This window comes from Catharus ustulatus, chromosome 20 (assembly GCF_009819885.2).
Source record: "Catharus ustulatus isolate bCatUst1 chromosome 20, bCatUst1.pri.v2, whole genome shotgun sequence".
Taxonomy (NCBI): domain Eukaryota; kingdom Metazoa; phylum Chordata; class Aves; order Passeriformes; family Turdidae; genus Catharus; species Catharus ustulatus.
Genome location: NC_046240.1, coordinates 9,031,071 through 9,051,602, shown reverse-complemented (window position 1 = coordinate 9,051,602; position 20,532 = coordinate 9,031,071). Strand labels below are relative to the sequence as shown.

At 41.1% G+C, this 20,532-nt stretch overlaps 1 protein-coding gene across 2 annotated transcripts in view; it reads left to right on the top strand.

Moving 5' to 3' along the window:
- PRKCA (protein kinase C alpha) overlaps positions 1-20,532 on the top strand; it is a 141,858-nt gene that overhangs the window by 86,325 nt on the left and 35,001 nt on the right. For both annotated transcript variants that reach the window (XM_033076405.2, XM_033076406.2), the window contains exons 4-8: positions 6,551-6,662; positions 7,361-7,489; positions 17,339-17,495; positions 17,609-17,743; positions 18,475-18,571. In XM_033076405.2, coding sequence (XP_032932296.1) covers positions 6,551-6,662; positions 7,361-7,489; positions 17,339-17,495; positions 17,609-17,743; positions 18,475-18,571 — 630 coding nt within the window. The remainder of the gene's footprint in view (positions 1-6,550; positions 6,663-7,360; positions 7,490-17,338; positions 17,496-17,608; positions 17,744-18,474; positions 18,572-20,532) is intronic.

Sequence of the window (20,532 nt, the reverse complement as noted above, 5' to 3'; positions counted from 1 at the left end):
GCTCCCAGTCTCACTCAGCCAGGGAAGAACAAAGCTGGTGACCAGTTAAACAAGAACTTTTTCCTCTTCCTTGCTCCTGAGCTCTGATGACAGACCCATATTTTAAGCCCTGGAAGTTATTTCCAGTAGAAGCATCTGGCTCCTTGGCTCTTGCAGCTTCAAAGTGGTTTTCTTTAATTAAGATGCAGAGCAAATTACCAATCAGTATTTTGTGTTCTCAGCGCAAAAACAAATAACAAACAGAAGAAAGTGTCTCAAACAGGTGTGGTGTCTGAGTGGGATCCTGGATATTGTAGTCACTGCTTGGAAAGTGTTTAGAAAAGCTGGAGACCTTCAGAGCTGAGAGGGAAATTTGCCTGAGGACAGCGTGGGTTGGATGTAGGATTTGGCTCTGTACAGGGAAAACCACACTCAAATATATTCTCAAATATGTTTTATTAACTTGGTATTCACTGGGGGAAGTTAAAGCTGTTTTAAGGGAAATGTGTGCAGTACAAATTGCAGTGGTTTCATTGATTTCTTGCAGCAGATCCATACTTGTGAAGATATTTGGAGGGGACAAAGAAAGATGTTGTCACAGCAGGGAATGGTTAAAGGCTGTGTCTTAAAGTGAGGAAAACACCTGCCAGTGCTGGGCTTTTCCCTTGGTAAAGAGGAACAGTGACCTCGTATCTCTTGTAACAATTTGTAAATTGTTTTGCATGTTTGGAATACACTGTCACCCCTGTTTTCAGTAGAAACACAAACATACCACAGTTTGTGCTACAGATATTCAGGAATTACTTTTTTCTTTTGTCTAAGTGAAGTAGTTTGAAAATTTTTAGCTTTTTTTCCTGTACACCTTTTAAGTTAGTAACTATGTATGTATGGAAGTTTTGCTGGGAAGGAAGAATCATCTTGTGGTTCTGTTATGGAAATACAAAATGGAAAATTGGGTGCATTTGCATTTCTTTACACAAAATTGTTCTTTGTTGTAGTAGGCCCTCATACAACCTGAGGACCTCACAGCTCATCTGCAGAACTCCTTTAAGGTTTTTTTGTAATGGAAAATGTAATTCTCTATTTCTCCAAAAATGTTTTTACACTTGCACTTTTGCATTTTCTGCTACTTAATGATCACAAAAATAGCAGTTCAGGTAGGGGAAAAAAAATCCTTTCACCAACCATAGGCAATTTTTAATACATTAATCTTATCTCCTTTCTAACACCTTGTTGGCATTAATGAGTGACGCTGGTCCTTTTTCCTCACACCTTATGCCCCAGCCCAGGCTGTGGCAGACAGGTCACAGAGTCACAGAATGGTTTGGGTTAGAAGAGACCTTGCAGCCAATCCCATCCCATTGATCCCATCCCACCCCATCCCATCCCATCCCACCCCATCCCACCCCATCCCATTGATCCCATCCCATCCCATCCCATCCCATTGATCCCACCCCATCCCATCCCATCCCATCCCACCCCACCCTGCCATGGCAGGGACACCTCCCACTGTCCCAGGCTGTTCCCAGCCCCAGTGTCCAGCCTGGCCTTGGACATTCCAGGGATCCAGGAGCAGCCACAGCAAATCTGGGCATCCTGTGCCAGCCCCTCCCCACCCTCCCAGCCAGGAACTCCATCCCAAAATCCCACCCAGCCCTGTCCTCTGGCCGTGGGAGCCATTCCCTGTGTCCTGTCCCTCCATGCCTTGTCCCAGGTTTCTCTCCAGCTCTCCTGGAGCCCTTTAGGTCCTGGAAGGGGCTCTGAGGTCTCTCCAGATTTTTCTTCTCCAGGTGAGCACCCCCAGCTCCCCATCCTGGCTCCAGAGGAGCTCCAGCCCTTGCAGCATCTCCATGGGCTCCTCTGGGTCTCTCCAGCAGCTCCAGGTGCCTCCTGTGCTGGCCCCAGGGCTGGGGCAGCTCTCAGGTGGGGCAGAGGGACAGAATCCCCCTCTCCTGCTGCCCACACCAGGGACAGAGCCCAGGGCACAGTGCATCCCTGGCCCTGCTGGCAGAGTTGTTGACACACTCAAGCTGCATCCCATGAAAAGACCTCTCAAGTAATAATCTGCTGTAAAACCTCCACTGGTGCACACATAGCACAGAGTGAGGTTTGTGTGCTTGAAAATTAAAGGCAATGTGGTGATTTAATGCCTGCAAAATTATAGCAGGTTCAGTGTTGCTATCAGGGGGAATAAAATTCTGATCAAAAGGGAGCTTTTAGGAAGAATTCTGAGCTATAATGCTCATAAGCTGTTGTGTGCTGTGTTGAGGCACAGTTTGACATGTGCTGCTGGTTAACCATGCACTTTCAATTATTGCACACCCCCGCCTAAGAGCCACAGAAATTATGGAATGATTTCTCACAGGGGGGTGCTTTCCATCAGCATTCAATAAAGGAAATGGGTTCATTTGTGCTAAACAAAGGGAGGAGGCAGGGATGGCAGGGATGGTGGCAGGGGGGCAGGATGGAGCTGCGTGGCAATAGATGGAAAATTGTGTGGGGTTTGGGGAGATGCCTCCGTGTTCTTCTGCTTCCCTCTGCTGGAGTGCAGCAGGATTCCTGGCTGAGCCCCTCTGAGCACACCCAGAGCTGGCTGGACAAGTCTGCAAACTCCTTATTGGTTCTGTTTCTGCTCCACTTTTGGTTTTTTTTCAGCAGTTCCACCTGGTGCCAGTGTGTGCAACCCTCTGCTGGTGGATCCTCCCTCTGCTGCTCCTCTCTGTAATCACACCTCAGCTTTGAGAATGATGAATAATATTCTGATTTTTGCAGAGCTGTGTGGGGTGTAGATGCTTAGTTCATCTTTATAGGGATGCTACACCCAGGTATGTCATTGCAGAAAGCATGCAAATACAGAGCTAAATTTTTGCCAATTCAAAGGCTTTTCAAAGAAAAATATCAAAATTTCTGTGATACCAACTGACCAGAAGATTTTGTCCCGTTTAACTACACTGTATAGCATTGAGTTGTACTTATAAAAATTGAGGACTGTCTTAACTTAGCAGAGAATTCACTTTTTAGCACAAAAATAACACGAATTTTAATAGAGCACATCATCCATCACTGCTGAACAAGTGCTTCCCCATTGCTTTCCTGTTGCCACTTTCCCCCCTCATAACTTTGACGGATTTTGGAAACAGAAGTAGGTTTTCCCTTCAGAGTTTCACAATTTATGCCAAGTTTAATGCAAAGTTCAATTCTCTTGCAAATAGCAGCCATTATTTGGCAGTTCATCTGTCAGATCCTGGCTTGGCTCCCTGTGTTTACTACAAAATGGGGCTGCCAGCTCTGCTTTGGGAATTATTGAAAGTTTACATTGATGAAAAGAGGATATTTGAAGAAAATTTACAGGAGCTTTCCTTCAGCTCCATAGTTTGCATTTAGCCAAAAAAATGCTGAATACAATGTGATTTGCTCTATGGTGAACATAAGTTCATTAATGCATGTTTAACACTGGGAAGTATGAACCTGTATTAACAACTGATAAAATAATTGCTGTTAATGTAAGTAATTACAGTAATTGTTATTAATATGATTGCTTATAATTGAAGTGCAAGGTATAGATTCAAGAGTGGTTCTAAGTGCAAGAGAAATCCTTCTAAATATGGGAATAATATGAAAAATAACATGAAAAATAATATGTCATCTGTGATGAGTGGATAGTGAGCTCTTGACTTTTTCTAGATGGTCTTGGACTTGATTTCTAAATAACAATACCTTCTACACTTCAATTTACCTAAAAAAACAACCCAGAAAGCAGGAGATTGAAGCAGAAAATAGGATAAACAATGGAGTGTACTCTCTTACGTGGCAGGCTTTAAATGTTTTTAACATTCTATTCAAGAGATCTTAAAAGAGAGATTTCCTACAAAGTTTCCAGTTCAGGAGTAATTTTGATACTATTTTCCATTGTCCTCTTCTTGTCATAAATGACTTTGTGTGTGCATACAGAGTAATAGCTAATAATAGAACATATTTGCTTCTTGTTACAAAATGTAATTCATATCAAATTGTTGGTTTGAAAGGCTCCACAGTAGGAATTTTCATACAAGGATAGAAAATTAAGATTGAGTACAGAAAGCAAACACTGATTCAGATTCTAAGCATTGAGTCCTGCAGGGCCAACTCCAAAGTTTGATCCAAAATGATTGATTGATTGATTTATTATTTATTTATTCATGTGGCTGGGTTTTGTTGTTTTCTAGGAATGCTTTTCCTGGGATTTTGTAGCCACACAGAACTTTATATTCAGACACCATCCCTCACTTGTGTTGGTTTTCAGTGAGTGCAGAACAGTTGTCCTTACATGTCACAACATTTTTAGGCCACACACACCCCTGCTTAACTTAATTACATGCACATTCCATTGTTAGGAATGAAATTATTTGCCATGTTCTGTAATTTCAGTGTAATACACAGGTTCAGTGTATTTGGTTGACATTGACTGTGATAATTTCCTATAGTTTGGAGTGAAATTGTTTGCCAGTGTTCCATAATTTCAGTGTAATACACAGGTTCAATGTATTTACTTGACATTGAGTGCAATAATTTCCTTCCCCTCTATACCATTACTTTATACTCATAAATACCACGTGTGCCAGATGTCAAGCACAACTTTAAAACTCTGTTTATTCAGTGTCATTCTTAGGAGCTGTGGCTTTTGTCCCTCTCAGCCACAGATGCCATATTTAAGTGTAGATATTTATAAGGCAACAAGTCCCCTTCTGTCATCTAAACAAAACAATTTAGGGAAGAATTAACTTCCCAAGTGTGGTTTAAATTGTTTGGGAGGCTCACAGTCACCGAGGCAGCAGAGAACCCTTCTGCACAGCCACGTTCCCATGACCCTGAGCCACCAGCCCCGTTGCTGTGCCTTTAATAAATAAAGAAACAGATGTTCTCTGGAGCCCTGGCTGTCACTCCATTGAGGTTCACTGTGTTTACAAAATAAATGCAGTTGGTAGCAGCTTGCATTTCATGTCTCAAGGCTGTACAATGAGCAGAATTGCTGAAATAGTTTTGATTTGAATTTGTAATTTAAAGTCTTAATGTGTTATCCTGGGTGCTCTGTGATTTCTTTCCATACAGTGAAAAGTAGTGGTTATAGATTCACTGCAAAACTTAGAATCAGTATCAAAATAAATTCACATGAAGAATGCTACCAAGACACAAAAAACCTTCACAAAGGGTAATATGGCAAAATGGTGAAATTTGAAGGCAAAGTTTTGCCTTCTCATAGTCATATTTTTGTGAGAATTACTAATCAAAGCTCCCAAATTTCTTCAGAAAGTGTTTATATCAGAGACATCTTTTCATTTTGAGGAAAGAGTCAGCAGGTTTTCCATTTTGAGCAACATACTGGGCTTCCCTTTGATTTTTTTGAAAGCTTTGATTGGCAGGTAAATTTTAAAAATCAGTGTATTTATAAGACTGCTTAACAGTTCTCAGCCAATATAAAGGTATAATACAAAATGTAGACAGAAGGGAAACATTTGAATGTCTTGTTTTGCAGCTGTGTTTTCATTGAGGGTGTTTTAGACCTGGCATTTCACGATTTCCATGACAAGAGTGTCAGCAAGGACGGATTTCAAACCCCAGTGTGGCATTTAATAAAGAGTTATTGCTGTCCCCAATTTCTGCCCTGGGCTGGGATGGTCCTGGCTGAAATGCAGCTGGAGCAGGGAGGGTCAGGGAGGATTTGAGGACACAGAGGGTGTGCCCAGGGCAGGGCCATCCCCACGTTTGTGTTGGCATCGCACACCTGGAGCTCTGGAATGAGCCTGCCATGGGTGAACATATGGGAGATGTGGTTTCTCCCTCTGAAATAAATGTTCCTGGTTTTCCAGAAGGGACCTTACTCCTTCAGAAACAGCAGATGTCTTTGGATGTGTGAAGTGTTTAAGTGATTTGGGTGTATTCCCTTTCACGGGGCCTAAATTAGGAAACATTTCCAAGCTGCTGGCGGCCTTAAAATGTCCTCCCTCTGAAGTTTCTCTGCTCAAAAATCAGATGAGAACAGCAGTCTCTGTAAAATATTTACCATGTGCCAAGTTAGAATTCATTCTCTTTCATTTAAAATAGAGATTATAAAGTTGCAGCATTTCAAGATGATCCCATCTGTAAAATCCTGATTTTACAGTCATTGGACTGTATTCCAGATTAGCCCATGAACAGTTTCTTCCCAGTTCTCCTGCTGTATTTTGTGTCACACTTCAGAACAGTGACAATAACACTCTGTAATTAGTCTGTGAGTCTTCAGCCACAGGCTGAACACTGCCATTAAACTTTATGTGTGTGAGCAGTCAGTAAATGAATTTTAGTGTCCATAAATCATGGGAACAAGCCTGAGCTGACAAATTTTTTCTTACAGCACCATAAAAAGGAGAATTAGGAACTGAGGACAATGTTCCTGTGCCAATGCAGGTACCACTGCAAGGTTGTGAACAAGCTACACACTGAAATGTATTTTCCTGCAGCACAAGCTGGGAATATTTTGGTATTCAAAGTAATAAATTAAAGGTGTGTCAGTTTAGAATTTAGACTTAGAACCTGTGTCTGTTTTGCTCTGCAGGATCCCAGAAGCAAGCACAAGTTCAAGATCCACACCTATGGCAGCCCCACCTTCTGTGACCATTGTGGGTCCCTGCTCTACGGGCTCCTGCACCAGGGGATGAAGTGTGACAGTGAGTGAAGTTTTCCTTCTGCTGCCAAAAGGGGGTTCTGCAAAGGAAGTGGGAGCCCTGGATAGCAGCTTCTTACTTTGTTTCTCTGGAAAATACCATTTCAAATGTCAGCTATTTATAGTGCTGCTATATTTCAAGGGGATATTTCAGTACTATAATAACTTACAAATGAAAATCACCTCTTCTGCTGAGAACATGGTGTGTTCAGCTTGGTGTGGCAGTTTTGAGGAAGCCTCTTTGTGGACTGTCTGGGTGAATACAGTCTCAAAGACTGGAATTGCAGTTCAGTTTGTAGTCAAGGTCTGGTATTTTCCTTGTGTTTAATTTGTCTTGGAAGACTCCCACTAGCAATACCTAACAATCAATTAAAGCTGCCTCCCTTCATTGCTGACGTGAATGCTCTGTTTTCTTAGTCATATTCCCAGCAAGTCTTTATTCCATTTTCACTTTTTTCCCCCTTGCACTTCATTAATGATATGTTTAGCTTTCTTAAGTAGATTATTTTATTTTCTGTTGCATTAACTCTCTACAGAAGGTACTGCAAGATGGAAACCAGCCGTGTTTGCTTGAAAAACCAGGCAGCTGTAATATGAAAGTCTTGCCAATAATTGAGCATTTAGTCTTAATTTTCACTTTTAATTAATTTTCACTAAATTTTTAGCTTCTCATGGGTGTCTGAACCATTTTTATGTCCACAGCCTGTGATATGAATGTTCACAAGCAATGTGTGATAAACGTCCCGAGCCTCTGTGGCATGGACCACACAGAGAAGAGAGGAAGGATTTATCTGAAAGCTGAAGTCACTGGTGACAAACTGGAAGTTACAGGTAATCAGCTCGTTTTGGAGTGTTTCAGGTTTTACAAATGTGTGATACACACTGTGAGTTTGTGTGCCTTGGTCAGATCTTTGTGATTAAAGCTGCTGATGGAGAATTTCCTTCAGAAGTGAGAGGATTTCATACAACATGGCTTTGGATCAAGAAACTCTATGAAGTTATGTTCATAAAAATAAATAGAAAAAAGGAAATCTGTACTAACAGCTTTAAAAACTTGGAAATATTAGTTAGAAAGTCATTGTAGTTTCAGTTTTCCTTGTCAAAAACAGCCCAGCAGGATGAGTTGCTGTTCAGGAAGTTACCCATCATCTTCAGAGCATGAGAGAGACACTAAACCTTCATCAGCTGAGGAGTTGTTTCCTGTATTTCAGAGTATTTAATAAACAAAGGCAACTGGGATTCAATCCCAAATACTGCTCCCAGTGAGTTTTAAAATAAAAAAAAATCTTTCTCACATTCTATAACTTAAGGTTAGCAAGATGGGGAGGAGGCAGAGAAAAGAAGGAAGGAGAGGGTGGCAGTTCCTTTCCTTGGAAGTGTTTCTCTGGGATTTGTGAATAATCTGTGGTTGTGCACACCCAGACATGCACAGGGACCCCTCCCAAGCCTGAAATTCTAGAAAATGCTCCATGAAACCAGAACAGGGTACAGTGCTTCCATTGCTGCCTGCTTAGTATTGCAAAATGGAATTGAATTCAGGGGCAAAGTCAGAGCAGGACAAATTTGGAAGTTTCTTAGAACATCTCCTTTGCATAGAGAAAATCAGACCATCACTGAATTTTCAGCTTCCAGACCCAGCAAACCACCCTGCTGACATTATTCCTCCATGCCTTTGTTCTCTCTAAATCCAAATACCTCCATATTCTCCTGTCAAACCCTGTAAAATGCTTTGAAAAGGCAAAGTTTGATAAAATTTAGTTAGAAAGGATCAGAATAGATCCCAAGTGATGCTTAATTGTGGCTTAACTTTTCAAAGAGCTTCCTGTCAACGTGGGAGGGGGAAATTTGTCCAAGGTACTGTCATTAACAGAAGGTGGTTTCACTTAGTAATGAGGCGTTTCAGAGATGGTGATGTGGCTTCTAAAAGTAATTGTACCATGAGAGGGAATTAATTTAAAAATCATCCGAGTGACAAAATTTAATATTTGCTTTATTCTGGGCCTCTCTGCAGCAAGGCTCTTAAATATGGCTTAAACCTTCTGCAATAATACACATAATTTGACAAATAACATATGCTTATTTCCTGATGATTCCGTTGGGTTTTAATCCTTTTAGGGACAAAAAGCGTTTATCACAAGTCATTGTGGAACCAAGGCACTGAAAAGTGATTTTACAAACAGGGATTCTTTCAGTTCACACTCTGATTTGGAAAGGTTTTGTCTAAGAAGTGAATGTGGTCAAATTTTAACAGATTTTCATAGGTTTTCTCCATAGGCTTTTTTTAGTGTGAGTGTACTTGGCAAATGGCATTTCTATCATGTTTATAAATAAAACATTTCCATCCCCCAATTAAGTAGCTTTCTGGACAACAAGAAGAATGTTTACTATAAGTTTGTTATGTATAAAACAATTACAGTGCTGTTGTAGGGGTTGAGGCTTGTCAGCACTTCAAAGCTTTCTTTAAATAAAAATGACAACTGTCCTGAAAGCAAGTTGCTTTTCTGTTTTTTACATAAAAATACCATATGGACTAAGGCAAAATGACATTTCAGGTGTCTTTTGTGTATGTTTAACTGAAAAGGAAATTAGCAATTGCCAGTTCATGGACATAGTACAAAATGCAAAAATATTTTCCTAGAATGCCATTGCTTCTAAAATCCTTATTGACAAAACCTTTGTTAGAATATGCAGTTCTCAGAGCTCCCAGGCACAACATCACTGCCTTTAGCTTTGGGAAAGGAGAATTAAATGTCCAGGAGGTTTAGGAACAGCAGGAAAAATAACCAGTGATTGACTGTTTGGTTTGAACCTTTGTCTGAATCTTTTTCAAAAGAATTGCTCTGTAGGTGTTGAGCTCCTTCAGCTGAATCCTTCAGTGTCCCTGCTCTGCATCCTGTTTCGGTTGTTCATTCATTCCTGCTGATTCTTTCCCAGCCAGCCCTGCTTGCATGCAAAAAAAAAGATTTGTGCTGCTGAACAGGGACCTGCCTGTGGTGTTGGCAAAGTGCAGATCCATGGGCAGCCCACCCTGCCAGCCCCAGCAGGGCACAGCTGGCAAAGCACAGCTGCAGGATGTGCTCCTTTAGGGGATGTGCTCCTTTAGGGGATGTGCTGCTTTAGGGGATGTACTCCTGTAGGGAATGTGCTCCTTTAGGGGATGTGCTCCTTTAGGGGATGTGCTCCTGTAGGGGATGTGCTCCTTTAGGGATGTGCTCCTTTAGGGGATGTGCTCCTTTAGGGGATGTGCTCCTGTAGGGGATGTGCTCCTTTAGGGGATGTGCTCCTGTAGGGGATGTGCTCCTTTAGGGATGTGCTCCTTTAGGGGATGTGCTCCTTTAGGGGATGTGCTCCTGTAGGGGATGTGCTCCTGTAGGGGATGTGCTCCTTTAGGAGATGTGCTCCTGTAGGGGATGTGCTCCTTTAGGGATGTGCTCCTTTAGGGATGTGCTCCTTTAGGGGATGTGCTCCTTTAGGGGATGTGCTCCTTTTGGGGATGTGCTCCTGTAGGGGATGTGCTCCTTTAGGGGATGTGCTCCTTTAGGGGATGTGCTCCTGCAGGGGATGTGCTCCTTTAGGGATGTGCTCCTTTAGGGATGTGCTCCTTTAGGGGATGTGCTCCTTTAGGGGATGTGCTCCTTTAGGGGATGTGCTCCTGTAGGGGATGTGCTTTATTTAGCACATCCCAGTTCTGCTTTTGCTTCTCTGGGGGGGTTTGTGGTGCCTTTTGTTTGCAAGAAGCCCCACTGTATGCACACACTGAGTGTTTTCCTGATAAAATGTTGGAAATAGGGCTGGGTTTTAATTCCCAGTGAATTCCAGGAAGGAGCTGCCCAGTGGCTCCCTCAGATTGTACACAAGCTCTGACTTGGCAGGTTCTGAATGGAATTAATGCTGGGAATAATTCAGCCCTGTGTATAAACACATTTAATTCCAATTAATGACGTCAGACCTTCCACCCAGGTGCATCAGTGTGGGCACACAGGTTTTTCTGTGGGAACTGTAGAGACTCTGCAACTCTTCACAGAGGAGCTGGGATTTTGGATTGATTTCCTCTGCCATAACCTCCCCATCCTCTCCAGGGCCACTCAGGCTCCCCATTCAGTGCTCATTTGTGCTGTAATTCTTAAACATCAGTGGTTTATTTTCAATGGTTGAGTAACTTGCTTGAGAGTTGCATTGAATATTAATAATTTATGGCACTTGCAGTACAGAAATGTGGTAGTTTTCTTTTTATAGAAACACTCTTGAAATGCTTATTTCTGAAATCTCTCAGTTCGTGACCCTTTCACAGGTTGGATTGACGTGGGGGTTTTGCTCTTAAGCATAGTAGAGTGCTTTTTGCTATTCTTAATCTCTGCTTTTTACACTGAATTTTCTTTCTCCTGATGTGTGCTAAAAGTTTTTTCACTCTTACATTTACTCCTTGACCCATGGTATAATTTAGGGCTCTTCTGAGTGAGCTCGTAGGTGGTTGAATCACAGTTCTGATTTTTTTTAACTTTATTTTTTGAATTATTTTTATAGTGAATGAACAATAACCTTTGGGAGAAAAATAACCCCATCTGGTGTACTGATATATGAAATATATATATATCAGCCATGATATTGAGACTTTAAACTGTGACCTCTCAGGCACTGGAAGTTGGATGTGACAGCAGCTGACAAGGAGGATCTACCCTCCTGACACTTATTTAGAGACAGGGTGTGGTGAGTCCCTGGCAGCTAATGCACCCCCTGTTACATAAATCTGATTAAAACACATATAGGCACAGCCCAGAATTTTCAAGGGGGTTTTAATTGTATTTTCCTGAGATACAAAGGTCAGAAAATCTGGTTTTATTCTTCAGTGGTGCTTGTGTTATTTAAAAGCAGAGGGGAGCTGGCAGTGATGCCTGCAGAGGTTGGGAGCACAGCAATGATCTCCCCAGGAGCTCTGTGCTCCCCACTGGACATTTCCCAGATTATTTGTGAGTGCTGGAGTGCTGAGCCATCTCCTGGCACTGCATGTTAATGTCCTGCCATGCAGCTGGGGCAGGAGCCTGCACCCAGGCAGGCTGGGGACACAAACTGCAGAATTTTGGCACATCTCAAGATTCTCATCAAAATTGCTTCCTTAAAAGACCCCACCACTCACACTCTGATAATTTTCTTTTGATTTTCTAGGTCAGTGGTAATGTCTGTCTTTGTTAGCAATAATTTCATAATATCTGCAGCTGATTTTAAATGGGAACATAAAGGAATATTCTGGCTGTTTGACCAGCTTTTAGTACCAAATGCCTGTGAAGTTATCCCAAACAATTGTTTCCATGTGGGAGACATTTTTAATGTCTCAAAAACCATGAATCTCATGGTTTACTTCACTAATATCTTCTTTCTGACATTCCCAGAATCTGCAGGGTTGCTGCAGTCATTACAGGAAAAGCTGTGCCTTTAGCAATGCCAGCCCTGGTGAACTAAAAGCTTCCTTCCCACTTCAGTCATTAAATTTACTTCACCATGAAGAAACAAGCAATTCAAAGTGTTTAAAAAAACCATTAATTTTTCAGTAATGCCCATCTGCATGCATCCAAAAATATTAACTGCATCCTATATATTTATACAAGATAAGAAATGTAACAGCCTGAAGCTTTTTCCAGATTTTTTGATCCATCTTGTGGTAAGATTTTTGTTTCATTAAGCAGCTGTCCTGCCCAGTAGTGCATATATTTTAAGATGGTATTTTTTGTAAAGATAATGTCCATTAAAGCTAAAGTAGAATTGCTTCTATGAGATTTCCAGGTAAACTTGAATGTGAAGAACTTACTGCAGACACAAGAACTTAGGAAGCAGGGTTAGGGATGATGGTACATTTTTTTTTTAGTGGGAGAGAATATGTTAATAAATACAGAGGAATCGAGTCTCATGCAACATTGGTTCATTTTTCTCCTTGTTCTAGACAAGGATATTCATCATCTGTTCCTTGTGCATCACCTGTACAGTGCAGGTGTTCATTATGTTGCCATTTTTCAGGGCTCAGGCACTGGGCTCAGGAGGGATATAAAAAGAAATCTTCACTGGGCAGGGGAGTAGTTATGGAATAGAGAAAAATCTTATATCTGAAAGCCCTTTTAGTGATGAAAACCTCAGAGACTGGAAAGTGCCTGGAAAGCAGGATTTGTTTCAGAGTCAGTTTTGCTTTTGAGTCACAAGCAGCTCCAGAAAGGAAGCATTCCATGAGTTTTAATAAAATCTCCTAATAAATCTTCAATGAAAGCTGAGTAGTTTTGGAGGCAGCTTTGTGTTCTGCATGAGAAGAGTCCAAATCCAAAAATGGGATTAAACACTATTTTCAATAATAGGTAAATCTTTTAAATTGTGATTGAGGGCAGCAGGAGGGTACTGGGGAGAAAGTTCCTTGGCTGGGAGTGCAAGATCCTCTGCCACTCACTAAGGCATCTGTAAACTGGTTAAATCAGAAAATCTGCACCAGAAACTTCTTCAGGAGGCCATGAGAACTTTGGAACAATTTAAGAATGCTTTGTTGTGAGGAGACAGGAACTTTTTTCCTTTATTTCTCTGGATACTGTACCAGGTGAGACCCCTGGAGTCTTGCAGTGTCTCCTAAAAGCAACTTTTGGCACGAGGGTGAGAGATTTCTGCTCATCTAAGCTGCCTGCAGGACTAAAGATTGGCAAGAAATGGTTGCTGTGATTAGTAAACTGTTTTATTATCCACATTTGGGAATTCAGGAAGAAGGGAGCTGTGACTCACTTGTAAAGGAACTGAGTGGACTCATTCTCGAATCATTCATCTTTGTCCTAGGGGCAAAAACATTTATTTAGTCATTCCCATGATTCAATTTTTCTTCTGTACCACAAGAAGCTGTAAATCCACCACTGCATATGTCTTGCAACTCTTGACCTGCACAATCTCATGAAAAAAGTTTCAGCTTTGTCATCCTCTCTCTGAATTCCTTAAAATCCTGCCTGAAGTTTTCCTCTTTACAAGAAATGTCAGTTGTTCTCTTGCAGCCCACTCTGTTTTATTTAGGTTTTTATTTAAAGTATGAATACCTAAGAACCAACTCTGTATTTGCTCATGTCCTTGTACTATTCCTGGAAAAGTGGGTGTCCCAGTTTTAGGCATGGCTCTTGGGTGGATACTTCAGGTTTATAAGCAGCACTTGGTAGAAGAGCCAGAGGACATAAAATAATCTGCATTTTCCACTGAATACACATTTATGATCTGCTTTAACAAGGAGGAGGAAATTGGCACATTTTGTCCATAATGCAAGTTGACAATTATTTCTGTGTTTTAGAAGAAAACCTGAGCAAGACTGGATTTGTTGGAGACATCAATCCATACTTTGTTCTTTTTATCTGTGGGCTTTCTCAGTCCCCATTAAGAGTCCAATCTGGACAAAATGTTAATGAATTTCACTGGTGGCAGCTGCTTTGCTCAGTACAAAGATTATTATCATCCTTAATGTTTATGACAGAAAACTGACAAGTGGTATTTCAGATTTCTACCCAAAATGAGGCTGAGCTGCACCTCCCTTCAACCTTCTCTAATTTAGAGCAGCATCTCTCTCACAGTGTTGAGTTTAATTAACCAATAATTACCAAGCAGGATGAGACTGCTTGCTATGGTTACAATTACAGCAGAATTCAGCCACTGTAAATTGATTTATTTTCATGGAGTTATTTTTCATTTTTGCTTTCTCAACCACACACAAGAGATATTGCCTTTGGAGGGGAGGGGAATCTCTTCTTGGTGTCAGTTCTCCCAGAGAAACCTAATCTGTCCCATTAAAAATAGGGCACATTAAAAAGATGAACCACTTGGATGCTAATTCTTGATAAGCACTATTTAGCACAAGTATCATCACGCTGTTTCCTCAGGAAAAGAAGTGCTAAGTCAGTTGGAAAAAGATGTCTGAGGGCATTAATTATGCAGACAAAAGTACAAATGGGCCAGATATCTTAAAACAGGGAGTGAGATAATGATTTCATTAGCAGCCTGCATTTAGTACATGTTGCATTTTTCCTTCCCAATTAATCTTTGAGCTTCTCTTTCTTGCATGTAGGTTTTTTTTCTTTTTTTTTTCCTATTTTCTGTGTTTGCTGCAGGAGAAAGCAGCAATTTTACACTTGCTGCCACGTGCTGCTGCTGGCAGAGCTGATTTGCAGCATTTATCAGGGCTGGGCAGGGGTGGCTTTGTCCAGGGATCTCTCTGGCAGAGCCTCCACATCCACCCAACCACTCAAAATTCTGCCTGTTTCACACTGAGCCTCTGCAGGTAAAATTTAAACATGAAAGCTCAGCCTGAAGATGCTAAAATTAAGTGATTTTGTTCAGAGGTTTTTAGTGGAAAACTTACTAGTGTGTATTTTTAGGAAGCTGTGGAACACGTGGAGAGTTCTGCTCCTCGCTTATGGCAAAGTGCAGCGTAGAAATAAAATCAAAAAGTGGATTTTGAAGTAATAGCTCCTGTGCCAAACCTGGCAATGCAGTCACAAAAATCATGCAGAGGAAGGCTGAAAAAACCCCTCTAATAAAGCAATAATAAACTCAAATATAGGATGAGAGAAAGCAGCTTGCACTGAAAGCTGTCACTTCATCCTTCACTTGCTTCATGGTTCTTAATCCCTTTGGGATTGTAGGTACTTAGCTAAAATAAGTTATTTAATATCAATGTTATTCCATGAAAGTACTTGGAAGAATCTTTTCAGTGCACAAAATTTTAAAAATTGAGTATTTTGGTTTTTTTTCATGGGTTGAAAAGAAATGTTTTTCCAGGCTGACCACAGGTGTGAAGATCCCCAGAGGGCAAACTAAGAGTAAATGAGAGTGGGGACAATTCCTCTGGCCTGAAAGGAATTGTTTCCCCAGCTGCAAAACCCTGTCAGCTTTACACATGGATTGTGGAAAAGTGCAAATGAAATGGTCTGCAAGAAAAATGCATGGTTCTGTTATTTTCTTTTAAAGCACAGTGATTTTTGTCCTGGTATTCCTTTGAGGAATACACAGAGTGAATAGAATTACACTCTATTCTAAAATTTTAGCTCATAAGCATTTTCTGTCCTCCTAAAACAGAAATTTAAGAAACTGAATCAGTATCAACTGTTGGGTCAAGTTAATGTGATTCATTTCCAACCATGAACTAATTTCATTAATTAATTTCCATCAGAGTATCTGTTCTGCATGAGAATTATCTTGGCAAATAGAGTCTTCCAAATCAGCAGCTCACATTCCTGCACTCCTCTTATTCTATATATAAAATAATATCTCTGTTGTTTGGATGCCTTTTAACCTCTATACTGGGAAACAACAGATTGAAATCCTGGGAAGGTCTAGAATTTTGGGGCTGTAGTATGAAAATTCCATTTAAATCTGAGGGAAAAGGAGGACAATGTCTTGAGCAGACAGCAAATATTTGTTGCTGAAGATCCTAACACTTTTTTTTTCCTGCATTAGCTCTAAATGACTTTTAAGTATCTCCAAAGTCCAAATTTCTGTAGGAAACACTTTTCATCAAGAAATATTAAGTTGCTGTAAGGGTTGATCTTTGCTGAACTTCCCTTCAGATTTCTTCAGTTAGGCTGGTGCATTTTAGAAAGCCCTCCTGGATGGAAGCAGTGTCAGTCCTGGATAATCTCTGCAGTGCCTCCCAAAGGCTGGAATTCCTTCCTCCCTTAGGACCCACAGCACACCCAAAGCTTCTTGCAATCTTCCAGAAACAGTTCTAACCTTGGGCTCTGCCTGTCACAAGGGGATTCCTGGGTGGGAGCTTTTTCTGTCCCAAACCAGCCCAGGGGTTGCTGCCCCCAAGTTTTGGGATGCCCAGCTGTGAGCTCCAAACTCCCCATCCCAGCTTGACCCCAGTTCATCACAGCACAGGCTGGTTTGGGTGCATTTCACAGCCTGAGGCAAATTCACCTTTTATTGTTCAGAGTTCTTCTTCCAGGATGTGTAAATGTTGCTCAGGAGGAGAGCAGTGCTGGCTGTGCTCACCCTTGGGGACACTGCAGGTTCCTGATTGTTCCCTCTCTCCTTGGGGATCAGGAACAACTCGAGATCAATCAACCCACTTTGTTTCTTCCTTTGGCATTGTGAAAGTAGAAAGCTGCATTAGGGTTTTTGTGAAGCTGGAGCTCCACTTGTCTTCCCTGCACTTTTCCTTGGGTTGCTGTCATGACAATGCTCACAACGATTCCATCTGACAGCTAATGAGCCGTGAATCCGTGGGAAGGGTGCTGGTAGAAACCTTCCAAAGAGGGCTTGTGTCAAACACCTGCTCCTCTGCAATCCCCTGTGATCTGCCCGTGGCTCTTGCAGTATTTGGCTCCTAATCTGTGGTTGTATAACCTAAGAGTGATGAGGGAACAAAAGCACAAAGAATTGGTACCTGCTTAGAAAAATTACAGTGATGGCTTTGGGTATTTAATCATTGCGCTGCAGGGAGAGCTGCCTGGAAGCTGTGTGTTGCTTGTGAATCACTCTTCTCTCCTGTCATTGCTCCCTGCTATTCTTATAAATATCACTCAGTACAACCTTTCTTTACAACAAGTAGTTTCTCCCATGCCAAGTCTGACAGGTGGGTTTCACATCTTATTTATTTGTCAACATGCTTCAGCAGCTCTGGTCTGACATGTAATTTCGTTCTTAAGAGTGATGTGTAATCCTGTTTTATATTGACAGTGAGAGAAGCAAAAAACCTCATTCCCATGGATCCAAATGGACTTTCAGATCCTTATGTCAAACTGAAGCTCATCCCAGACCCTAAGAATGAAAGTAAACAAAAAACAAAAACCATCCGTTCCACCCTGAACCCGGACTGGAATGAGTCGTTCACGTTGTGAGTTTAACTCCCTGATTTACTGGGGGGTCTTTGTGTGCATTCAGTTTTGATTTCAGTGTTGACATTTTTATTTCAGTGTTGACAACTCCTCCATTTCTGTCCTTTTTTAGTAAATTAAAACCTACGGACAAAGATCGCCGGTTATCCGTAGAGGTCTGGGACTGGGATCGAACAACCAGGAATGATTTCATGGGATCTCTCTCTTTTGGGGTGTCAGAGCTTATGAAAATGCCAGCCAGTGGATGGTAAGAGTTTCTGAAAAGAGAAGGAGAGTATATCACCAAAAGTTTTAAACCTATCATTTTTTTCAATGTGATCTACCTTTTTTTTCCCTGAGTTTTTCATTGTGTTTCAGGCTATAAATTCACTGAAAGTGCAACTAAACCCAGGGAACACATGCTATATATATCAAAGGGGAATAATAAAACAATTGCTTTTCTTTTATGGTGTTCCTGAAACTTCTGCTGGAGCCAGGGGCTGCTGCAAACTCAATTCTGTGTGCATAGTCTTGTGATACAAATTTTATTTTTATCTCCAATATGATGTGTTCAATACTAAGTGTATCATGTTATATATAGCTCTGCAAATTCAAAGCACATGGAAGCTGATCTTGTAAAATGCCACCTCATTACCTGCCAGGAGAGGGGTAGAGCTCATCATATCTCAAAAAGGACATTTCTTCAAAGACATTTGTTTAGGGCAGTGAAGACAAAGGTTCCTCCACAGGGTTGGTGACTCCCATCAAATCCCAGGATGAGTGGGAAGAATCTCCCTGTCCTTTAAACTGCCTTGACAGATTAAAGATTTGATTTCAAGTAAAATAAATTCTGTTTCTGAGTTTGCATCAGGTCTTTTGAGATCAGTTCTTTACATACCTGTGACGTTGATACAAACCACACACAAACAACGAAATCAGATTTTAAATCTGTCAGGAAAAAAATGTAAAGTCACCATTTTTTTCTGAAATCTACCACAGGTACAAGCTGCTGAACCAAGAAGAGGGGGAATATTACAATGTTCCAATTCCAGATGCTGATGAAGATGGAAATGCAGAGCTCCGACAGAAGTTTGAGGTGAGGATTAAACACAGATGTGTGCAACTGAATATTGCATTTGTTTTTCCCTTTACTACCAAAAAAAAAAAAAAATCTGTTAAATGATACATATGTCAGAGTGTTCCTATTTCTGTCCCTGTGACAGCTCTGTGTGTCTTTGGTTTTCTTGAAGATTGGACCAAATGGTTTAATTCAGAGGTGGCATCATTTCCCTGACAGTTCAGCTTCTCTGCCATGACACTTAGAAGTTGGTATTTTAAAATATGTTATGTCAAGTATATGTAATAATTTCAATGTCTTTTTACAATTACTGCAAAATCTGCCAGCCACTAGCACTGATATCTGCATTATTTGACAAATGAAATTCTCAGAAACAATGGTGTTTTAATACTTTGAATGTTTCCCACTGTTAATTGGGGTGTTTTAAGAAAATACTTTCAGTGTTCACACTTTAAAGTCTTTGCAGAAGGTTTTTATGTGAAATTCTGATCTCTGTAGTGTGGGGAAGGGTGTTGATGTTTTTTAAGGATCAGAGGTATTGCTGGGTATGTGCAAAAAAGAGAATCCAGAGAAAAGTGATGCTTTCTGCAGTGTCTTGCCTCCTGTGGTGCCAGCTGGAGAAGTTGGTAGCCACAAGAATGGTCTCATGTGCCACACAAAGGAGATTTTTTTTGTTAATAATCAGACTTTGCCTCTTCTGACAACCACAACCAGAATTACAACAAAATATTTGCTGGCCACTGAGCCCAGGAGCAGGACAGGTATGGCCTGGGGTGGGAGGGGTTTGCTGGTCCAGCTCCTCTCCCCTGCCTGCTCTCCCAGCTGCACACACAGCCAGGAGCTGGAAATGTTCCAGTCTGCACTGTTTACAACCTTAGCCAAGCTGTTTATCCCAAACACAATGAATGTACCTGTTGTGCATAAACAAACCTGCCTGTTCCTTTCAACCTGAAATGGCAATTTTCTATGTTCACCATCAGGCAGAATTCTCCATTGTTATTATAAAAGATGGGTTAACCCACGAAAGTGAGGAAAAACGGCACATGTTCAACTTTCAAGAAGGAAAAAGAAAAGGTGCACCAATTTCTTCTGAACCATTTGGATCAGCTCCCATGTCTGCAGCATGAACTATGATTTTTGTTACACATTTGAGAAGTATTTGAGCCTCCATTCCATTTTCCTTTCTTTACAGTTGTGATCTGACCAGTGTGATTTCATTTTGCTGCACTAGGTCATTTGCTATTCGAGATCATTTTTTATTTTTTATCCTCCCTAGAAAGAATAGCTTCTCAAGTAATTCTGTCCATGTTTCTGTGCATTATGCAGAGCCTGGAATTGGGTGGATATTTATATATTGGTAATACAGGTATCAAATATTTGCCTGTTTTTTCTCAGGTCAGAGACAGCACGAAGTCACTAAAATTCTCTATTTTAAAATGTCAGATATTACATGCAGTGTGTTTGCATATTGAATTTACAGTCTCTGAGGTTGATCCCTAATTCTGCTGCAAATGCTTTGGTTGCAGGAGGAACAGTCAGGGTTTGTCCATGTCCTGCAGTGAAGTGGAGTAGAAATCCTGAGAGGATTAATGTAAAACTACTGAACCTGGTCCCAGAGACAGCAGCTTCACTGAGGGGCAGCTCTGCCTCAGAAATAATTAGTCTGTCTCAAAGTCTAATTAGTTCAGCCTCAGCACTGTGCATTTGAGGCTGTCCCTGTTCTGGACTAGCCTGGTGCTGTTTGAGTGACTGAATTAATCCAGGGAAGGGAATAGCTCTTCACAGGCACACAGTGTCTCCAGTAATTGTAATTTCCCAAGCTGAACAGTTCTAAAACTTAGTGATGATAAATGAGAGTATTGGTAGCTGAACAAACCCTGTAATTATAGAGAGGCCAAGGCTGGTGTAATGTGCTGTCACATGGCTGAGGGTTTGGGTTCACCCTCTTCCCCCATCTCAAAGTTTATCTTTATGAGAAG